Raw genomic sequence first — 17,655 nt, forward strand, 5'->3', positions numbered from 1 at the left:
TCACCCTGCAGCTTTCACTTCCCTTCCCATGCAAGTGAGACCGTAGTAAAGCAAAGCCACGTAAATGACGTAAAAGCTTTCGTAAAAGATGACGAATTCGAACGAAATGATTCTTTAATTTGATCGAAAAGTTGGTAAATTTCGTTCGTTTATGATTTCCCCTCACTTCTCTGTTTCCTGCTTCATCCATCCATTTTAGACAATTTTGGAATATTTAGAAAAACACCAAACAGCGAAATCTTCGTACATCGTCCAGGTAAGATTAATTTTATAATATATAAATTCTATGAACAATATGCTAGTTCAATTTTAATAATTTCGGTACAGCTAAGAGCTAAGATCCTAAAATATTAGAATGATACAATACTTGACGTCCACCATTACTGTATCTTCGCTCACCGATATTCGAATGCTTATCATTTGATAAATCCAAAGTTCAACTTATAGTACTGTCTATAGTTCAACTCTTCTACATCTTCTACGAAGTAGATGACGAGTTGTTAGATTTCAATTTTCAGTAATTAGTGTACGTTGAATGTTATAATTAACGATAATGCGATTATAATTAAAATTTGTTTACATTGTAGGATTTCGCTGGTACGATGGCGCCTGTACCGCTGGATGGAAACCAAACCCCGATCGGAGGCAATATGATTCAAGAAAGTGCCAAAGGAGGATCCATATCGCTCGGATTGCTGATGGATTTCATTATACAACGAACGTATCACGAATTGACTGTTCTAGCTGAACTGTGAGTATTTCTACTGATCTGACGTAGTACATTTTATTTATCGTAGCTAAACTTCATTCATTTTCACCAGATTACCCCGAAAAACAGACATGGAAAGAAAAATTGAAATATTCAACTATGCCAACAGAACAAGACAACTGTTTATAAGGCTTATGGCATTAGTTAAATGGGCGAACAGTGCTTCAAAAGTAGACAAGTCAACTGTAAGCTATTTTCATCTCACTTTAGCGTAAAATGATCGGAATTCTCGATTACATAAAGTACTAAATTTCAGCGTATAATGGGATTCCTCGATAAACAAGCGATGCTATTCATCGATACGGCAGATTTGTTGGCTAGAATTGCCAGAGAAACTGTGGTCAGAGCTCGTCTACCAAATTTTCATATACCAGCTGCAGTGGAAGTTCTCACCACTGGTTCTTATTCTACAGTACCGTCTTGCGTTAAAGTAATTGCATATGCGATTTTAGTTTTCTATCTTTTCATCGATGAACGTAATTTTACCATTTTTATGGTGTTTTTGAACTGTTTCAGGATCGCATTGTTCCTAGTGAACCGATCACTGCTTCTGAAAGAAGATCGGTGTTGCTGAAATTGAATCAAGTCATTCAGCATCGTCTGGTATCCAGCGAGTTACTCCCCCAAATGAGAAATTTAAAAGTGAGAAAGGATAATTGAAACAATACAGTTTGGATCGGTTTGATTTTTATCTCATTCTGTTGCGTTAATTTTGTAGATCGAAAACGGACGTGTGACTTTTCACGTCGAAAACGAGTTCGAAGTTTCATTAACGATAATGGGAGACGGACCTCTAATGCCGTGGCGTTTATTGAACATCAGCATCCTGGTGGAAGATCGTGAAACCGGAGGTAGGTCTAGAAGTACATACGTTTATTCACACTGATGTTTTAAAACGAAAACTGACGATGAAATTTTTCAGAGGGAAAACCCTTGAGTCATCCGTTACAAGTGCAATATATTCAGCAAATTCTTCAAGCCAGGATCGCAGACTCCGCTGATCCATTAAAAGAAGTTTACAGTTTTTTACACTTCTTCTGTCAGTCTTTACAATTAGAGGTATTTTTCTCGCAGACTATAAAACTGTGCAGAGATAGACTGGATGGGCACATCGCAGTAGATGAATATTGTCAAGGAAAATGTCTATCGGTTTCATATTGGCGGTAAGTTGTTCGAGATAGTCATCGGTTTTCCAAATCGTTTGAAATGTACTTCATTTGTGTGTTGTTGTTTGCAGAGAATTGACCGCAAAAGATCCTAAATCCGAGTTAGGTTATACGTTAACTTTACTAGTTGATATGAACAGACCAGACAGGCCGTTGAGTATTGTTCACGTTCCTTCGTTAGGATGTTCGGTTAGTACGAAAGTTGGAACTTATTTCGTACGTACGTTTTTAGTGTTTTTTGATTGAAAATTCATTGTTTTTACAGGAAACTGATATGGTAGAAGAAACAATTAGTACAGATCATTTATCAATGGAGAAACTATTAGTTCATACGATTTATATTCGTACCAAGAATCGTTTGGTCGAATTGAAAAAAGAAATCAAGTCCAAAGTTAAAGGCATTCAATGTAAGACATAATTAAATCTGAAATTACTCAAGTACATTGTACGATATTTGGCTAACGAACGGTGCATTATGTATTTTTGTTGCAGATACTTTACAAGGAACGCCAGCTATTCTATCGTTATCGATATTGATACCTTGTTTACGAGCTGAACAACTTCTAGTTACCGTTGACACCCATACCGGTATGATACAGTGTCACATTCCTCAATACAGTAGTCGGTATCCGCCAGTCGTGTCCGAGCTGCAACACTCGTTCAATACAGATAGATCTAACATTCCTGCTTTAATATCAGATATAAGGTACCCTGCGTTGACTTCGTAGCATTAATAGAAGTGATTAGAAAATTTAATTCGATTTTTTTTGCAGATTTTGGTTGACTAAACAACGTTGTATGAAAACATTGCAACATTTGCCCGTTACTGTGACCGAGCATTTGCCTATAATAAACGATCCGACGCAATCGATCACTTTGATAAGTAAACGAAGGATGTTCGTTACATTTCATCGACATTCGAATTATATTTTGGTAAATACTCGAAGTCCGGCGTATTTATGATACTTGATTCAGTTTCCTGATTATAAATTAACCTTTTTTCTCTGTTTTCTATTCTTAGGCCGTTGAAATGAAGGAAAAGTTGAAAAGTCCTTCCGATATGGAGTACGGTTTTTACTTGTTAGAAGTGAAACGAACAACCATTAAAGAAAATGCTTCGAACGAGCCACCTTGTAGTGAAAACGACGCTCCGAAATTATATTTGAAAGCTTTTACGAAAATTCAACTCGATACTTTCGTTATTACTCACGGCTCGTTTACATCAGTCATAGGTAGAGTTAACGACCTACACATATTCAGATCAGTTCAAGTACGAGTAAATTAACGATTTTTTCCCCATTTTGCAGACGCTATACCAAATAAATACGCCGGCTTGAAGCGTAAAAACCTTATCGCAGTTGAAACGACGAATAAAAAAGCCAAACATCCGGCCTACTTTATACCGGAACTCGCACACGTCGTCGCTTTATGCGACGAACGTATACCATTTACAACGCTAGCTCAAGAGGTAAGACAACTTTCTTTGGCTAGTTTCAATTTCCACCTACAATTGCTATTCTACTTTCGCATTTTCATTTGTAACGCAGCTGACGAAACGAGAAATTCCACATCAAGGTATCCAAATAGAAGCGAACGCTACCGCGTTATCGTTGAAATTGGTCCAATTACCACCACCCGAAGGTATTTCTGTGACCAGCCCCGGATGGATAGCGTTGATGAAAAGATTGCTGTCTGTATCGATTCGATCGATTTTCAAAGGCAACGGACATTTTTGGGCTGTAGAATTCGTAATGTACGGTACGCCCATAGCGACAGCTAATAGTCATTCCAGAGAACAAGGTACGTTATCGATGTGTTGTTGTTGGTTTGATACGATGATAATAAATTAATGGTGGTTCGTTTTCAACGTAGGTATGCGAAGGCCTGTGTACTTCCAGTACGAAATGAACAGTTCGGAATCGGCGAGCAAAATGGTCGACTCTTTGATGCAAGATTGGTCTCAAATCGTTCATTTGTATTGTCTGATAGAAGATATGGCCGAATATTTGAAATTAGGTGAGTTGATCCGAGCTTACGATCGATACCCCCTTCCCCCTCACTCGCCAAATTCCAATTTATTACTACGAGAAAGAAAACGTTGGCATCTCACCCTGAAATTTATACGAAAATTCGATATTTTGTTTAGGAAAATTCGATTTGACGAAAATCGCAACCGTAAAGTCGTACAACTATAGCAAGTTCGTGATTTGTTACGGCGGCTCTCCTCCTCAAAGACAAGCCACTGCTACATTCCAATGGAACGCAAATACAAAGTCTTTTAAAATTTTATTCGGTAAGTGTTTCTCATTTTTACTCGCAACCTACTCGACATTATCAATTTACAACCAATTTCTTTTCTAGGTTCCATGGGTAACAGTTCGAATGCTCATTTACTCGTCGAAGAACAATTAGAAGATCATTTGAATCGAAACAAGAACCTAGCGCAATTGATTCATATTCTTCACGAAACATACCCACCGTTAGTTTCGGTTAATAAATTGCCATCGATGCCTCACATTGTATACCTTACGAATCCGGTTACAAATCCGGTACGTTAGCTGTGAATCGATATTCTGAGACTATTCTGTCTCCGAATATGTACATTACCCTCTTCTTTGATTGAGATAGTCATTTTTACCATGCGATTGAATGATTTGTGATTTTATAGAAACCGTCGTTGGCTCCGGTTATAACGTTTGTAGTGATTGTTCAATCACCTACTGTACTACGAGTTGTTTACCAAGGAACGTATTGCTTGGAATTAATGTTGCTGAGTGACGGTTTGATCAGCGTTCGTGACGGAGCTTATTGTCGTTTTGATAGAACCAGTGCTGTCTCTGACTATATGCCAACAGGAGATTTGAAGGTACGAAGTACAAACATTATGTAGCTATTCGTGTAAGGAGGGACCGCGTTCAATATTTTTCATGTCCGTTTTATCTGTTTGAGAATTCACGAAATTTGGCCTCTTTAAGGTCACTGACCTACCTGTTTAGCCTCTCGTGGTCGCCTGCCTGGCTGCCCAAGATCGTTTATTGGTCTGTCTGGCCTCTCAAGGTCATTGACCCGTCTTTCTGGCCTCTCAGGTTATTTGTATTTAATCTATTGTCCGGCATATGGCAATAGGAATAATTGCACACAAGCAAAAATTTATCACCTGTCAAAATTTCAAGTGCTAAAGTGCGTTTTTCGATTTTTGGTGAATTTTTGAAAATCAAATTCAGGCCAAAAATGAGGGAAAAATCAAAATTTTACCTAATTGACCAAGAAAGCTGAAATTTGGGATACACCCTATTTTTGACGTGCCAAATTGATTGGAAACTGTTTCAAACCGTTTTGAGCAGTTCTGGAGCCTCCAGCAGTTTTTTGAAACTCGATATTCCCACAAAATTTCACCAAAATGAAGTTGGATAGCCGAAATTTACACTGCAAACTAATTTCAATACGCTACGAAGTCAACTGCAGATGGATTTCAAGTCATTTTGGAGCATCCAGCGATTTTTTTGAAAATTACTGGAGCCTCCAGTAGATTTTTGAAACTTTAAATTTCATCAAACGGAGATGGAAAGTCAAAATTCATTCTGCAAACTAATTTCAATACGCTACGAAGTCGTCTGCTGGTGGATTTCAAGTCGTTTGGGAGCCTCCAGGACTTTTTGTGAGGTCTTATGGTGTTTTTTGGAAAATTGAAATTTCCAGAAAATAGCTGGAGGATTCAAAATTATTTAAAACCATTCGAAACCACCATGTAGTCGACTTCATATCGTATTGAAATTAGTTTGCGAAGTAAATTTCAGCTTGCCAACTCCATTTTGGTAAAATGTTGCTGGAATTTCAAGTTTAAAAAATCTACTGGAGGCTCCAGTAATTTTCAAAAATTTCCACAAAATTTTATCAGGTGGAGTTGTAAAACCGAAATTCATTCGCTTTAAAATTTTCCTAAGGATGTCCTCTTTAGGAAAAAAGTTGTCACAGGGATAAGGGGGTTGCAATTATTCCTGCTGCCATATATCGAACTACTGATATTGTGTACAATGCACACTACTCTGCTCGTGTAGACAGTTCAAAGATGGCTTTGAACAGTCGGAATATTTTCATCTTCCTTTCTCCCCTTTTGCATAATATGATTTAAGTATTTTTTTTGAAATAGAAAAAAATTGTAAAAGGTGATTTTTAAAAAAATGTTTAGATAATTTTTCTCAGTACGATAATGAAAGATAATTCTTTTTTTTATCAATGTGAAAAATTGGGTCCTTTTGATTCATTTTTTGAAATAAAATAAAACAAGATTTGAAAATCTATAATACGAAAACTGGTTTCAAAATAAAATTGAATTGATAAACTGAATTTTTCGGAATGAAGAAAATTGTGCAAGTTGATAAAAAAAAGTGACCATTTTTGAATAATTTCTTCAAATTGAAAAAAAAATACTTACAGATGAAAATACTCGTTTCAAAATGACAAAGAATTCGAATGAAAGTAGAAAAATTTTTGGAAAGTGAGGAGAAATTTAGTTTCAATAATTATTTTTTGTTCTACGAGAACAACCTAAAAATTGAAAAAACAAACACTTTTTTATTTTATTTTTTCAAAATGAAAAAAATTAATTTATATTTTCATTTTTAACCTAAAAACCTTATAAAAATTGAATTAAATGTTCAGCTATTCTTTAAGTAAAATATAAAAATACATATAAAAATAAAATTAGAAAACTTAGGTAAGAATCAAATAATATCAAATATGTTTTGAAATTTTTAAAAAAATGGAAAATTTGAAAAAAATAATTGTTCATCTCATAAATAAGCATTACTGAACAAAAAATCTGTCTTTTTTTATTTTTAAAATTTTTTTTAACCATCATCTTTAAATTAAGTTGCTCATTTTCAAAGATTTTGTACTATTTCCGAGGAATTTTTTAAAAATTACAAAAGGCAATCATTAAACAATTTTTTTGAAAAAAAATAATTATTATTTCCAATTCTGAAAAAATTTGCTTGTTTTGAAAAATGATCAATTTTTTTTAGCTTGACGAGGCAGACTGCTTGATTTTATTATCGAATACTAACTGCGCTCAAATATTTCAACGTACCCATAGCTCATTAGAAAACAGGAAATTCTCCAGTTCGTCGTGATCCACGTGGAACTGTTGAAAAATTGTTTTAGAACAACCGGGAGGGGGGGGGAGATATCCTAATTTAATTTGTACGTACAAAAATAGAAATTCGTTTGTAACACAATTTTGTTTTTTCTCACGCAGGCTTTCTTATCGAAATACGAAGACCAAACATTAGTTTTACGAAGACGTTCGCAGCTGGAAGATGATGATCCGCCATCCCCTATTCGAGCAGACTCGGTCGACAGTCCAACCAGCTTTTTGAGCCATCACCGAGGTCCTCAATCACCTATTCAGCGAGGTGAAGGCGGTCTTCGTTTCCATCCTCCAATGACACCTCCTAGTAACCCACATACTCCCGCCAGTCCACATACAGGAAATATGCAGGTAGAAAATTCACTTCGTTATTATTTTCGTATCACATCGTTTCGTATTTTGCACGAAAGGTAACTTTTTCGTGTTTTTTTTTAGGGCAACACGTCGCATCAAACGTTTTCTTCGAGTCCGTCTACTTCGTTTAATATGGCGTCACCTCCCGCGTTATCTTCGAATATTAATTCTTCGCCATCTATGTTACCGCATCCATCGCCCGGATCTGGTTTACTGGCAAGCTCGCCGTCTAATCCAATGCATGTCTTGAGCCCCGCTGGATTAATGCCTACTTCGTCGCCGGGTCCATGTTCCAGTAGCATACCCGTTGGTCATTCGCCTGCTGGGTCCTTTTTAACGCAAGGTTCGTCTTGCTGCGAATTTTTTATTCATTTAGTGTCGAACTATTGAAGATTTTCATTTGTTCGTGTGTATTTCGTAGGTCACACCGATGGAAGTCCATTCACCAGCGCTCAAAGTATGACGTCGCCAGCAGCTGTGAATTGGCCCGGATCTCCTGGCATGCCTAGACCTTCTCCAGCCAGGGCAGGTCAATCTCCCGGAGGTCATTCTGCTCTGCATAGTCCGGAACAGCATAAATCTGGTATGATGGAATTTTTTCACCTTATATTCGATCGAATCTACGACTTGTGGTTTTAATCTTCTTTCTTATTTTTGTTACTCTTCAAGTTGGCCAGACGTCGAGAATATTACCGCAGAAACCTTGGGCTGGTGCTGTTCCAACTTTGTTATCTCACGAAGCTTTAGATTCTTTATGTACGCCGTCTCCGCATCCGCAACTGCTACCGGGTTCGGAACTCTGTCCTTTGGAAAGATTTTTAGGATGTGTATCGTTGAGACGACAGTTACAAAAAAGCATAAAGGCGGATAAACAGGCTGTTAGTATATTTTCTATCGTGTTTTTTTTTTTTTTTTTTTTTTTTGAATTGCTGGTCGACTAATTGTTTATTTTTCGTTGTTTTTGATCGATGTAGTACAAGCCAACTCAGAATCCTGAACAGGGGATGCTAAACTTCAAAGTAAACGGTCTGCAATGTCTCGTTTGCCTGAATCGAAATCACTTTCAGTCTCTACATATCAAAATAACGGTAGCGCCTGAAAACAAAGAACCTTGGAGTGTAGAAGACCCGCAAGATTTACAAGTGCTGGAGAAATTTTTCGACATGAGAGTCGCAGCTCCGCCATTTAAATCGCATTCTGTTGACATGTTCGCCAAGCTGTTAACTTGCCAACATCACTTTTTGAAAGACTTCATTCAAATAATGAAATTAGATTTAGTAAGTGGTACTTCGTCGTACTATTGCTCGAAGAAAGTAGTTGTGAAAATAACGATCAATTTTCTCCTCATTTTGTTACAGATTCCTAGCTTAGTTCAGCAACAGGGAATGAAATGGATGCCGCAGATTTGCCTTTGCGTACCACCATCGGCGTTTCCGTTTGTAAATAAGGGTGTACTCGCTTTCCATATTCATGGAACGAAAATTTTATTTTTCGTAAGTTGAAGAATATTTCCAACTTCACTAATCGACACTGATTATAAGAGACGAAACCAAAAAAGGACGTACAGCTTGCCCCTCCACCTCCTGGGCATCTATAGAATGACACAAAAGTAGTGCTCGGTGGATTTTATTTCCAAGTGGACAAAGTTAGCGAGATGAATGAAGCGGCGTTGAGTAGGGAAAAATAAGGGCTTTCAAAAGCGACCTTGAAAATTTCTGGCCCATGCACAGGGTGTCCACAAATTGAAAAACCGGTTTGGTCAAAAAATTCAAACCGGTTTTTATTGGGCCAATGTATTCTACATATCAAGGCGATAAAAAACATGGTATAAATTTTTTGAAACTGGTTCATTAATTTGCAACCAGTTGACAAAAAACATCCAAAAATTGTAGATAGAGAAAAAAGCTTGAAACAAAAGTTGTAAAGCGTGAAAAATCACAATTCTGTCTTATCACATTTTGAAACCGGTTCATTGGTTTGCATTTTAGCAACAGTTTTTTGACATTCACGTAAAAATTGGAGATAGAGAAAAAAGTTTGCAACAAAAGTTGTAGGGCATAAAAAATTGAACCATTTTTGCTGATCAGATTTTGAAACCGGTTCATTAATTTGCAACCAGTTGATAAAAATTACCTGAAAATTGGAGATAAAGAAAAAAAAAACTTGAAACAAAAGTTGTAGGGCATAAAAAATTGAACCATTTTTGCTGATCAGACTTTGAAACCGGTTCATTAATTTGCAACCAGTTGATAAAAATTACCTAAAAATTGGAGGTATAGAAAAAAAAAACTTAAAACAAAAGTTGTAGGGCGTAAAAATTGAACCATTTTCGCTGATCTGATTTTGAAACTAGTTCATTAATTTGCAACCAGTTGATAAAAATTACCTAAAAATTGGAGATATAGAAAAAAAACTTGAAACAAAAGTTGTAGGGCATAAAAATTGAATTATTTTCGCTGATCAGATTTTGAAACCGGTTCATGAATTTGCAAGCAGTTGATAAAAATTACCTAAAAATTGGAGGTATAGAAAAAAAAACTTGAAACAAAAGTTGTAGGGCGTAAAAATTGAACCATTTTCGCTGATCAGATTTTTAAACCAGTTCATTAATTTGCAACCAGTTGATAAAAAATTACCTAAAAATTGGAGATATAGAAAAAAAAAACTTGAAACAAAAGTTGTAGGGCATAAAAATGGTACCATTTTTGCTGATCAGATTTTGAAACCGGTTCATGAATTTGCAAGCAGTTGATAAAAATTACCTAAAAATTGGAAATATAGAAAGAAAACTTGAAACAAAAGTTGTAGGGCATAAAAAATTGAACCATTTTTGCTGATCAGATTTTGAAACCGGTTCATTAATTTGCAACCAGTTGATAAAAATTACCTAAAAATTTGAGGCATAGAAAAAAAAACTTGAAACAAAAGTTGTAGGGCGTAAAAATTGAACCATTTTCGCTGATCAGATTTTGAAACCGTTTCATTAATTTGCAACCAGTTGATAAAAATTACTTAAAAATTGGAGATACAGAAAAAAGCTTGAAACAAAAGTTGTAGGACGTGAAAAATTACACAATTCTGTTCAATAACATTTTGAAACCGGGTCATTGGTTCCCAGTTAGAAACCAGTTTTTGACAATCACCTAAAAATTGAAGATAGAGAAAAAAGCTTGAAACAGAAGTTGTAGAGCGTAAAAAAATTGAACTATTTTTGCTGATCGGATTGTGTAAATAGCTAATTAATTTGCAACCAGGTAACTTTCAATGGTTTCCTGCGAATTAATGAACCGGTTTTAAAATTTGATCAACAAAAATAATTCAATTTTTCACACTCTACAACTTATATTTCAAAATTTTTTCTCTATCTTTAATTTTTAAGTAATTTTTGATAATTGGTTGCAAATCAATGAACCGGTTTCAAAATCTGATCAGCGTAAATGGTTCAATTTTTTACGCTCTACAACTTTTGTTTCAAGCTTTTTTCTCTTTCTCCAATTTTTAGGTGATTGTCAAAAACTGGTTTCCAAATGCGAACCAATGACCCGGTTTCAAAATGTGAGTAGACAGAATTGTGTAATTTTTCACGCTCTACAACTTTTGTTCTAAGCTTTTTTCTTCACCTCCAATTTTTAGGTAATTTTTGATAACTGGTTGCAAATCAATGAACCGGTTTCAAAATCTGATCAGCGTAAATGGTTCAATTTTTTACGCTCTACAACTTTTGTTTCAAGCTTTTTTCTCTCTCTCCAATTTTTAGGTAATTGTCAAAAACTGGTTGCTAAATGCAAACCAATGAACCGGTTTCAAAATGTGAGTAGACAGAATTGTGTGATTTTTCACGCTCCACAACTTTTGTTTCAAGCTTTTTTCTCTATCTACAATTTTTGTATTTTTTGTCAACTGGTTGCAAGTTAATGAACCGGTTTCAAAAAATTAATATAATGTTTTTGTCGCCTTGGTGTGTAGAATACATTGACGCAATAAAAACCAGTTTGAATTTTTGGCGAAACCGATTTTTCAATTTGTGGACACCCTGTGCAAAAAAACACCTCTAAAATTTTATTGGGAGAAGTTGGATTATTTTAGTTAGAAGAGTTGGAATTTTCAGCGACCCCCCGCCCCCCTTGAGAAACCACTTCGATTCGTCTCTGCTAATTATCGACCGTTTAAATCCAACTCAACTATGTTATTTTTTATTTCAGTTACAAGTGACCCGAGTAGGATTATCATACTCGACCGGTGATGCTCCATTTCTCATATTGCCAGTTCTGTATGAAACCCAATATAACCTGACCCAGCTGGTGGAAAAGAAAGGATCTCCTCCGACAAATGCACTATCGCTAGCGAGTTTGCACATCAAACGTTACGGAGAATACAACAAACAGCCCAACAAATGTTCACTGTTTCCTACAATTTGCGATTTCTTGACGAACTTCTCGCTGCCTTCAGATCCGCCTTCTCAGGTAATGAATTTTTCCATCTTGTATGAAGATCCATAAGGAGAATAAAAATTGATAGTTTTACGTGTACGGTTTTGCAGATGATTCAGACTGCTGGGGGACAATCGCCGATGATGATGAGTGTTCCTGGAGGCCCGCAAATGAACGCACCCGGTGATCCGTTACAAGGATACTCTGTTGGACCAATGGGAATGTGAATACCAGAATTTGTTTGATTGACGAGTGTACGCTATTAATTTTTTTCGTTCGAGTGCGTTTACGATGAAACTATAGGCGACAATTACGCCGGGAAATAAATTCACCTACGCACGGAGAAATTTCAACTCGCTCCGTTATACGATAAAAAAGCCTATAGACGGAAGTTCTAGGGTGATATACTCGACCCGGCTGATTCCAAGTTTGTGATCGTTCTTTAAATTTTGTTCAACCAAAGAGGAACATGTATTCAGATCACCGTTGTTGGAGAAATGAACTTTCGGTCAACGAAAAGCGTTTGCAGGAGTGAGGGTACTCGTATTTTTATCAACTTTCGTTATTCTGAAGAAATAATGAGACTAGTAGAATAAAAAACCTATTCTGGAATATGACCTCGCGACTTTATCCAATGACTTAGAGTGGTCAGCTCGAGTTGGTGTGATGAAAAAAAAAATCAAACAAACTAAAATGAAATGATTCAAATCTAGAACTAAAATCACTTTTTCGAGTAAAAAAGTGGAAAATATTTTTTAAATAGTTATACGAATATTTTTTATTGTTGTCAGTGAGGACGATGTTTATGTACCCAATGTGATGATAATAACGAGTAAAACAATATAATTCAGTTACAGTTATTGCGCTTTTATTTCAATTTTTTTCACTCGTCTAGCTCACATATGAAAACAATCTAGAGAGAAATTTCATATCCGAAGATGTCATGCTGATTGATAGAGTGTAATTCGGCATCAGCAGCTTCCCTAAGATTCTGCTTCCTGCTCAGGAGAGGTAGAGACAAAACTAAAGGGGGTGCCCCTCTCCTAAAAGATGTCAAATTTTGGTAAAACTGGCCAAGTTCGACAAAATACGTACAAACATTTCAGACTTGATAAAGCAGCTTTTTTGTCGACATTATTGGAGCTTGAATTACACAGTTTTCATTTTTGAAACGTAGGTATGTTGTCTTTAGGTGTACATATTTGTGAATTTCTGCACGTGAAAAATGTCTGTTCTGGGTAGATACTTATTTACTCAACTTTCAAAAATGTCAAATGTGGAGAAGAGAAACAGAAATTGACTTCTTATCTTATTAAAAATGAAAAGTAACCGAATGTTTGAATCAAAAAATGAACTACCAAGTCATATGAAAATAAACGTTTTTTTAGTTTTCGAAACTCAAATTTTCGAAAGCTTTTTGCCTTCTTTTTTAAAGTTGGAATTATTTCTAAAAAAAAAAAAAAACATTCAAATTCTAAAATTTTGAAATCAAAAAAATAAAACTTCTTATCCTAACATTTCCCCATTCCAAAAAAAAAAAATTACCTCTTGTTCAGGGATGTGGCCCAAACGATTCTTTTTCGGGTTCCGGGTTTCGGGGCTTGGGGTTTCAACCAAAAATTTATTAGGTCTTGGGCTTGGATTGGGGTCGGGAAATTTTTGGGTTGCGGGTTTTGGGGCTCACTCTAAAATGATATCAAATTCGTACTCGGGAGCTTCAAAACCATACATTTTGCTGTGTCACTTGAAATTTAGGGTAATTTTTTGAATTTTGAACCCCCCCCCCATTCAAAAGCCAATTTTTGGGTTTTCCTCAAGATGGTATCAAATTCGTGTTGAGGGGCGTGAAAACATCTATTTCGATATGTCTCGTGATATTCAGGCCAATTTTGGAATTTTGAACCTTCTCCTCCTCCTCCTCCTCCTCCTCCTCCTCCTCCTCCTCCTCCTCAAAAGCCCCTATTGGAGTTTCCTCCGAAATAAAATCAAATTAGTACTTAGATTCCCCGATAACATATTTTGATGTACAACGTGATATTTAGGGCCATTTTTGAGTTTTGAACTCCCCCCCCCCCTCCTTCTTCAGAAACCCATTTCGGAGTTCACGTCGAAATATTATCAAATTCTCACTTAGGTCTTCGAAAACGTGCATTTTGATACGCTACATAATATTTGGGCTTGTTTTTGAGTTTTGAACCTCCCCTCAAAAGCTCTATGTAGGATTTCCGCCCAAATAATATCAAATTCGTGTTCAGAAGCCTCAAAAACATATTTTGATCAACATGATATTTAGGCCAATTTTTGTATTTTGGACCTCTCCATCTTAAGCCACTTTTTGATTTGGGGCTGAAATATTACGAGTACCAAAATCGTGATCAGCGGGTTCGTAAACATGCATTTTGATACCTCGCATGACGAGTAGGTAAGCTCATTTAGAAATTTTGCGCCCACCCCTCCTCGAAGCTCCTATCGACTTGAGCGTCAAAATAATGTCAAATTCGAGTTCGGGAAGTTCAAAAACATAGAACATTTCTTCAAAGTGCCCACGTAATACGAAGATTTTTCAGCCATAATATTATGCTCCTGCAGAAAGAAGTTTTAGGCGACTGGCTTTCAATTTCCAGATGCTGAAATTCGAACATGGTTGCAAATATCCAAAAATCATCTTCAAACTGTATGGTAAGTAACAAAATACAAGATTTATATTTTTTTATAAAGTCGAAAACGCCTTCGAAATACTCGATAGGCAACTTAAATAAGTGATCGAAGTCAAAACGCGGCAATTTTTCACCCATCGCCATAATGAGTGCCCCTGCAGAAAATATTCCATAGGCAACTCAAATAACAGAGCCAATCGGAAGGTTTGACTGCAGGCTTGTTAACTGAAAGAAAAAATACTTCCAGTCAAGGTTACCTACTGTTAAAAATTTAACAAGAAATTAAAAATTTAGGTTAAAGGTTACGGTTAAGGTTATTAATTTTTCAAACTTGAAGGTTAAGGTTCAGGTTACGGTTATTGGTGATCATTTTTTTCGGTTAATGGTTAAGGTTAAGGTTACAATTTTTGGGGGTAATTTTTCCAGTTGAGCTTAAAATTTTGGCTAATGGTTAAAATTACAGTTGAAAATTTGAAAAATTGCTCAAACTTTTCTCTGAGTTCGTAATTTTGAAGTTTAAAAATTGAAAAACTGGTAACATTTGAATTCAAAATTTAACAGTTCTTTTCAAGAAACAATTCTTTATCATCTCTTATCATTAAAATATCATTTAAGATCGAGCCTTAATAGTTTAATGACTAATGAGTATGATGCAACTATATTCAAATTTTTTGAACTTTCTATTCACGTTTTTTTATTTGATCTTTTGATCATTTTTTTAAATTGAAATTTCAAATTACTACAAATCACATTGAAAAAAACCACAGTTATATAATATAAAGAAATGAAAAAACAGCACTTTTCAATTTTTTTTTTAAATTTTCTGGTAAAGGTTACAGTTATGGTTCATGTTGATCTCAATAGTTACAATTGAAGGGCTAATTGTGAAAGTCGCCTTAGTCAGCAGTGATTTTTGTACAAATCAATGAAAACGTTGTTGTCCTGCTTCAGTGAGTCCTGCTTCAGTGATAATGTAAAAACTTCATGGTCAAGTATTAAAAAAACATCTTCAACTATCCCAGAATGCATTACAATACTCATTTTTCCCTTTAAAATTGATGAAATATGAAAAAAAATGTTCAAAGTTGTGTGAACAAAAAAATGACTAAGGTGACTTTCACCATTAGCCCTTCAATTACAGTTATGGTTGATGATATTTCTAAAAAAATTTTTTGGTCAAGGTTAATTTTTTTCCTGGTTAATTTACCGGTTAATTTGCGGTTATGGTTAAGGGCAGGCTTGTCAGACCGGACCAAAAAACCAGACCGATGACCGCGATCGGACCCAAAAACGCACACAAGACTGAGTGGACTGGACCGGACCTTGGACCTCTAAAAAAAATTTATGTAAATATTAACCAAACAGATGACCCTTTCCAGAAAAAATAACAGGGACAGACTGAGACGGAAGACCTTTCTAAAAAATCGGACCCATGACCGCAGTTTGGACCACAGTTATATACATTTTTTAAAATTTATATGCAATACCATTTTAGATGCCTATTTTGAATAAATTTCCATTATGATTTAATTTCTTTCAAAGTTTCAATGTTTTGAAAGTAAAAATCCCATTTTTCAACTCATGTTATGTGTTGGGAAGCTTTTTTCTTTCTGAAAAATGAAGACAGTTTTTTGGACCTGGGTTTACCCATGACCACGATGAAAATTTTTGATCAGGACCGGACTGGACTGACCTACAAAGACAAAAAATGCAGAACTGAATGACCAAACTGGACCGTATGAAAGCTCCAAACTAAAACCTTGATTTTGGAGCAACTGCAAAACCTGAGTGGTCCTACAAGCCTGGTTAAGGGTTAAAAACCGGTTAACAAGCCTGGGGGATGGGTTTGAGCCTTGTGCTGTATGGCGAGACATTAGTTTTTGCTGTTCAAGTTCAATGGACACACAGCACCATCTATCAGAGAAAAAAATTAACTTTATTATGTTTTTAGTTTTTTTGACTTTTTTTTAAAAAATTGAGGTTGAAGTGGCGAAATGAGCGCTAGATATGCGTGTGGCGCCATCTCTCGGAATATTATGGAACTACATTGAATTGGAGTGTTACAAACCACTATTCTCATCGTAGTTCCATAATATTCTGAAAGATAGCGCCACGCGCATATCTAGCGCTCATTTCGTCACTTTTTCAACCTCAATTTAAAAAAAAACTAGACAGCTGCGCTAAGCGCAGCTGTAACAGTGTGCGTAGCTTATTTTGTTACAAAAGTAAAACCCAATTTCAAAAAGAACAACGCAATTTTGATTTTGAAAGCACAACGCGATTTGAAAAACCAAGCACAACGCGGTTTTGAAAAAATGCAATTGGGATTTCAAAAGCAGAACACGATTTTGATTTTGAAAGCACAATGCAATTTTTAAAAAAACACAACTTCCAAACAAAGCAGAACACGATTTTGAAAAAAGAAGCACAACAAGATTTTTTAAAAAAGAACACACAGCGCAATTTCAAAAAAAAAACAAAGCAATTTTGAAAAAAAAAACGTAATTTTGAAAAAATAAGCACAACACGATTTTGGAAAAAAAAACATCCTGTTTGAAAAAAAGCGCAGCGCAAATTCAAAATTAAAACGCGATTTCAAAAAAAAAGCACAATGTGAATTTGAAAAAAAGCACAACGCGATTTCGGAGAAAAGCACAACGCGACTTCAAAAAAAGCACCACGGGATTTCTGGAAAAAAAAGCACAACGCGATTTCAAAAAAAATCAAAATAAAGCACAACGCGATTTTGGGAAAAAGCACAACACGATTACAGAAAAAAAGCACAACGCGATTTCAAAAAAAATCAAAATAAAGCACAACGCGATTTTGGGAAAAAGCACAACACGATTACAGAAAAAAAGCACAACGCGATTTCAGTAAAAAAAAAGCACGACGCGATTTCAAAAAACAGCACAACGTGATTTCGGTAAAAAATAGCACAACGCGATTACAAAAAAAAGCAAAATAAAGCACAACGCGATTTCGGTAAAAAAAAGCACAACGCGATTTCGTTTAAAAAAAAAAGCACAACGCAATTTTGGTTAAAAAAGCACAACGCGATTTCAAATAAAAAGCACAATGTGATTTCGAAAAAAAAGCACAACGCAATTTCAAAAAAAAGCAAAATAAA

General features: G+C 35.6%; 1 protein-coding gene across 1 annotated transcript; it reads left to right on the top strand.

The window, feature by feature from the left end:
- Window positions 1–124: 124 nt before the first annotated feature.
- MED14 (mediator complex subunit 14) lies at window positions 125–12,728 on the top strand. The gene is made up of 26 exons (XM_065349565.1): window positions 125–256; window positions 588–751; window positions 822–954; window positions 1,026–1,199; window positions 1,286–1,411; window positions 1,488–1,620; window positions 1,692–1,932; window positions 2,007–2,124; window positions 2,201–2,342; window positions 2,428–2,641; window positions 2,709–2,868; window positions 2,957–3,167; window positions 3,243–3,403; window positions 3,483–3,735; window positions 3,808–3,951; window positions 4,082–4,228; window positions 4,297–4,484; window positions 4,604–4,801; window positions 7,193–7,435; window positions 7,520–7,781; window positions 7,860–8,021; window positions 8,108–8,316; window positions 8,413–8,715; window positions 8,797–8,931; window positions 11,641–11,901; window positions 11,979–12,728. The coding sequence occupies exons 2-26, from the start codon at window positions 603–605 to the stop codon at window positions 12,093–12,095; spliced, it is 4,584 nt and encodes a 1,527-aa protein (XP_065205637.1). The 5' UTR covers window positions 125–256; window positions 588–602; the 3' UTR covers window positions 12,096–12,728.
- The last annotated feature ends 4,927 nt before the right edge of the window (window positions 12,729–17,655 follow it).

This window comes from Planococcus citri, chromosome 2 (assembly GCF_950023065.1).
Source record: "Planococcus citri chromosome 2, ihPlaCitr1.1, whole genome shotgun sequence".
NCBI lineage: Eukaryota > Metazoa > Arthropoda > Insecta > Hemiptera > Pseudococcidae > Planococcus > Planococcus citri.

Coding starts and splice junctions, on each gene's coding strand:
- MED14 (XM_065349565.1), top strand. CDS start 603: ATGGCGCCTGTACCGCTGGATGGAAACCAAACCCCGATCGGAGGCAAT. Junction 3,952..4,081: donor GGCCGAATATTTGAAATTAG/GTGAGTTGATCC, acceptor TATTTTGTTTAG/GAAAATTCGATTTGACGAAA. Junction 4,802..7,192: donor TGCCAACAGGAGATTTGAAG/GTACGAAGTACA, acceptor TTTCTCACGCAG/GCTTTCTTATCGAAATACGA.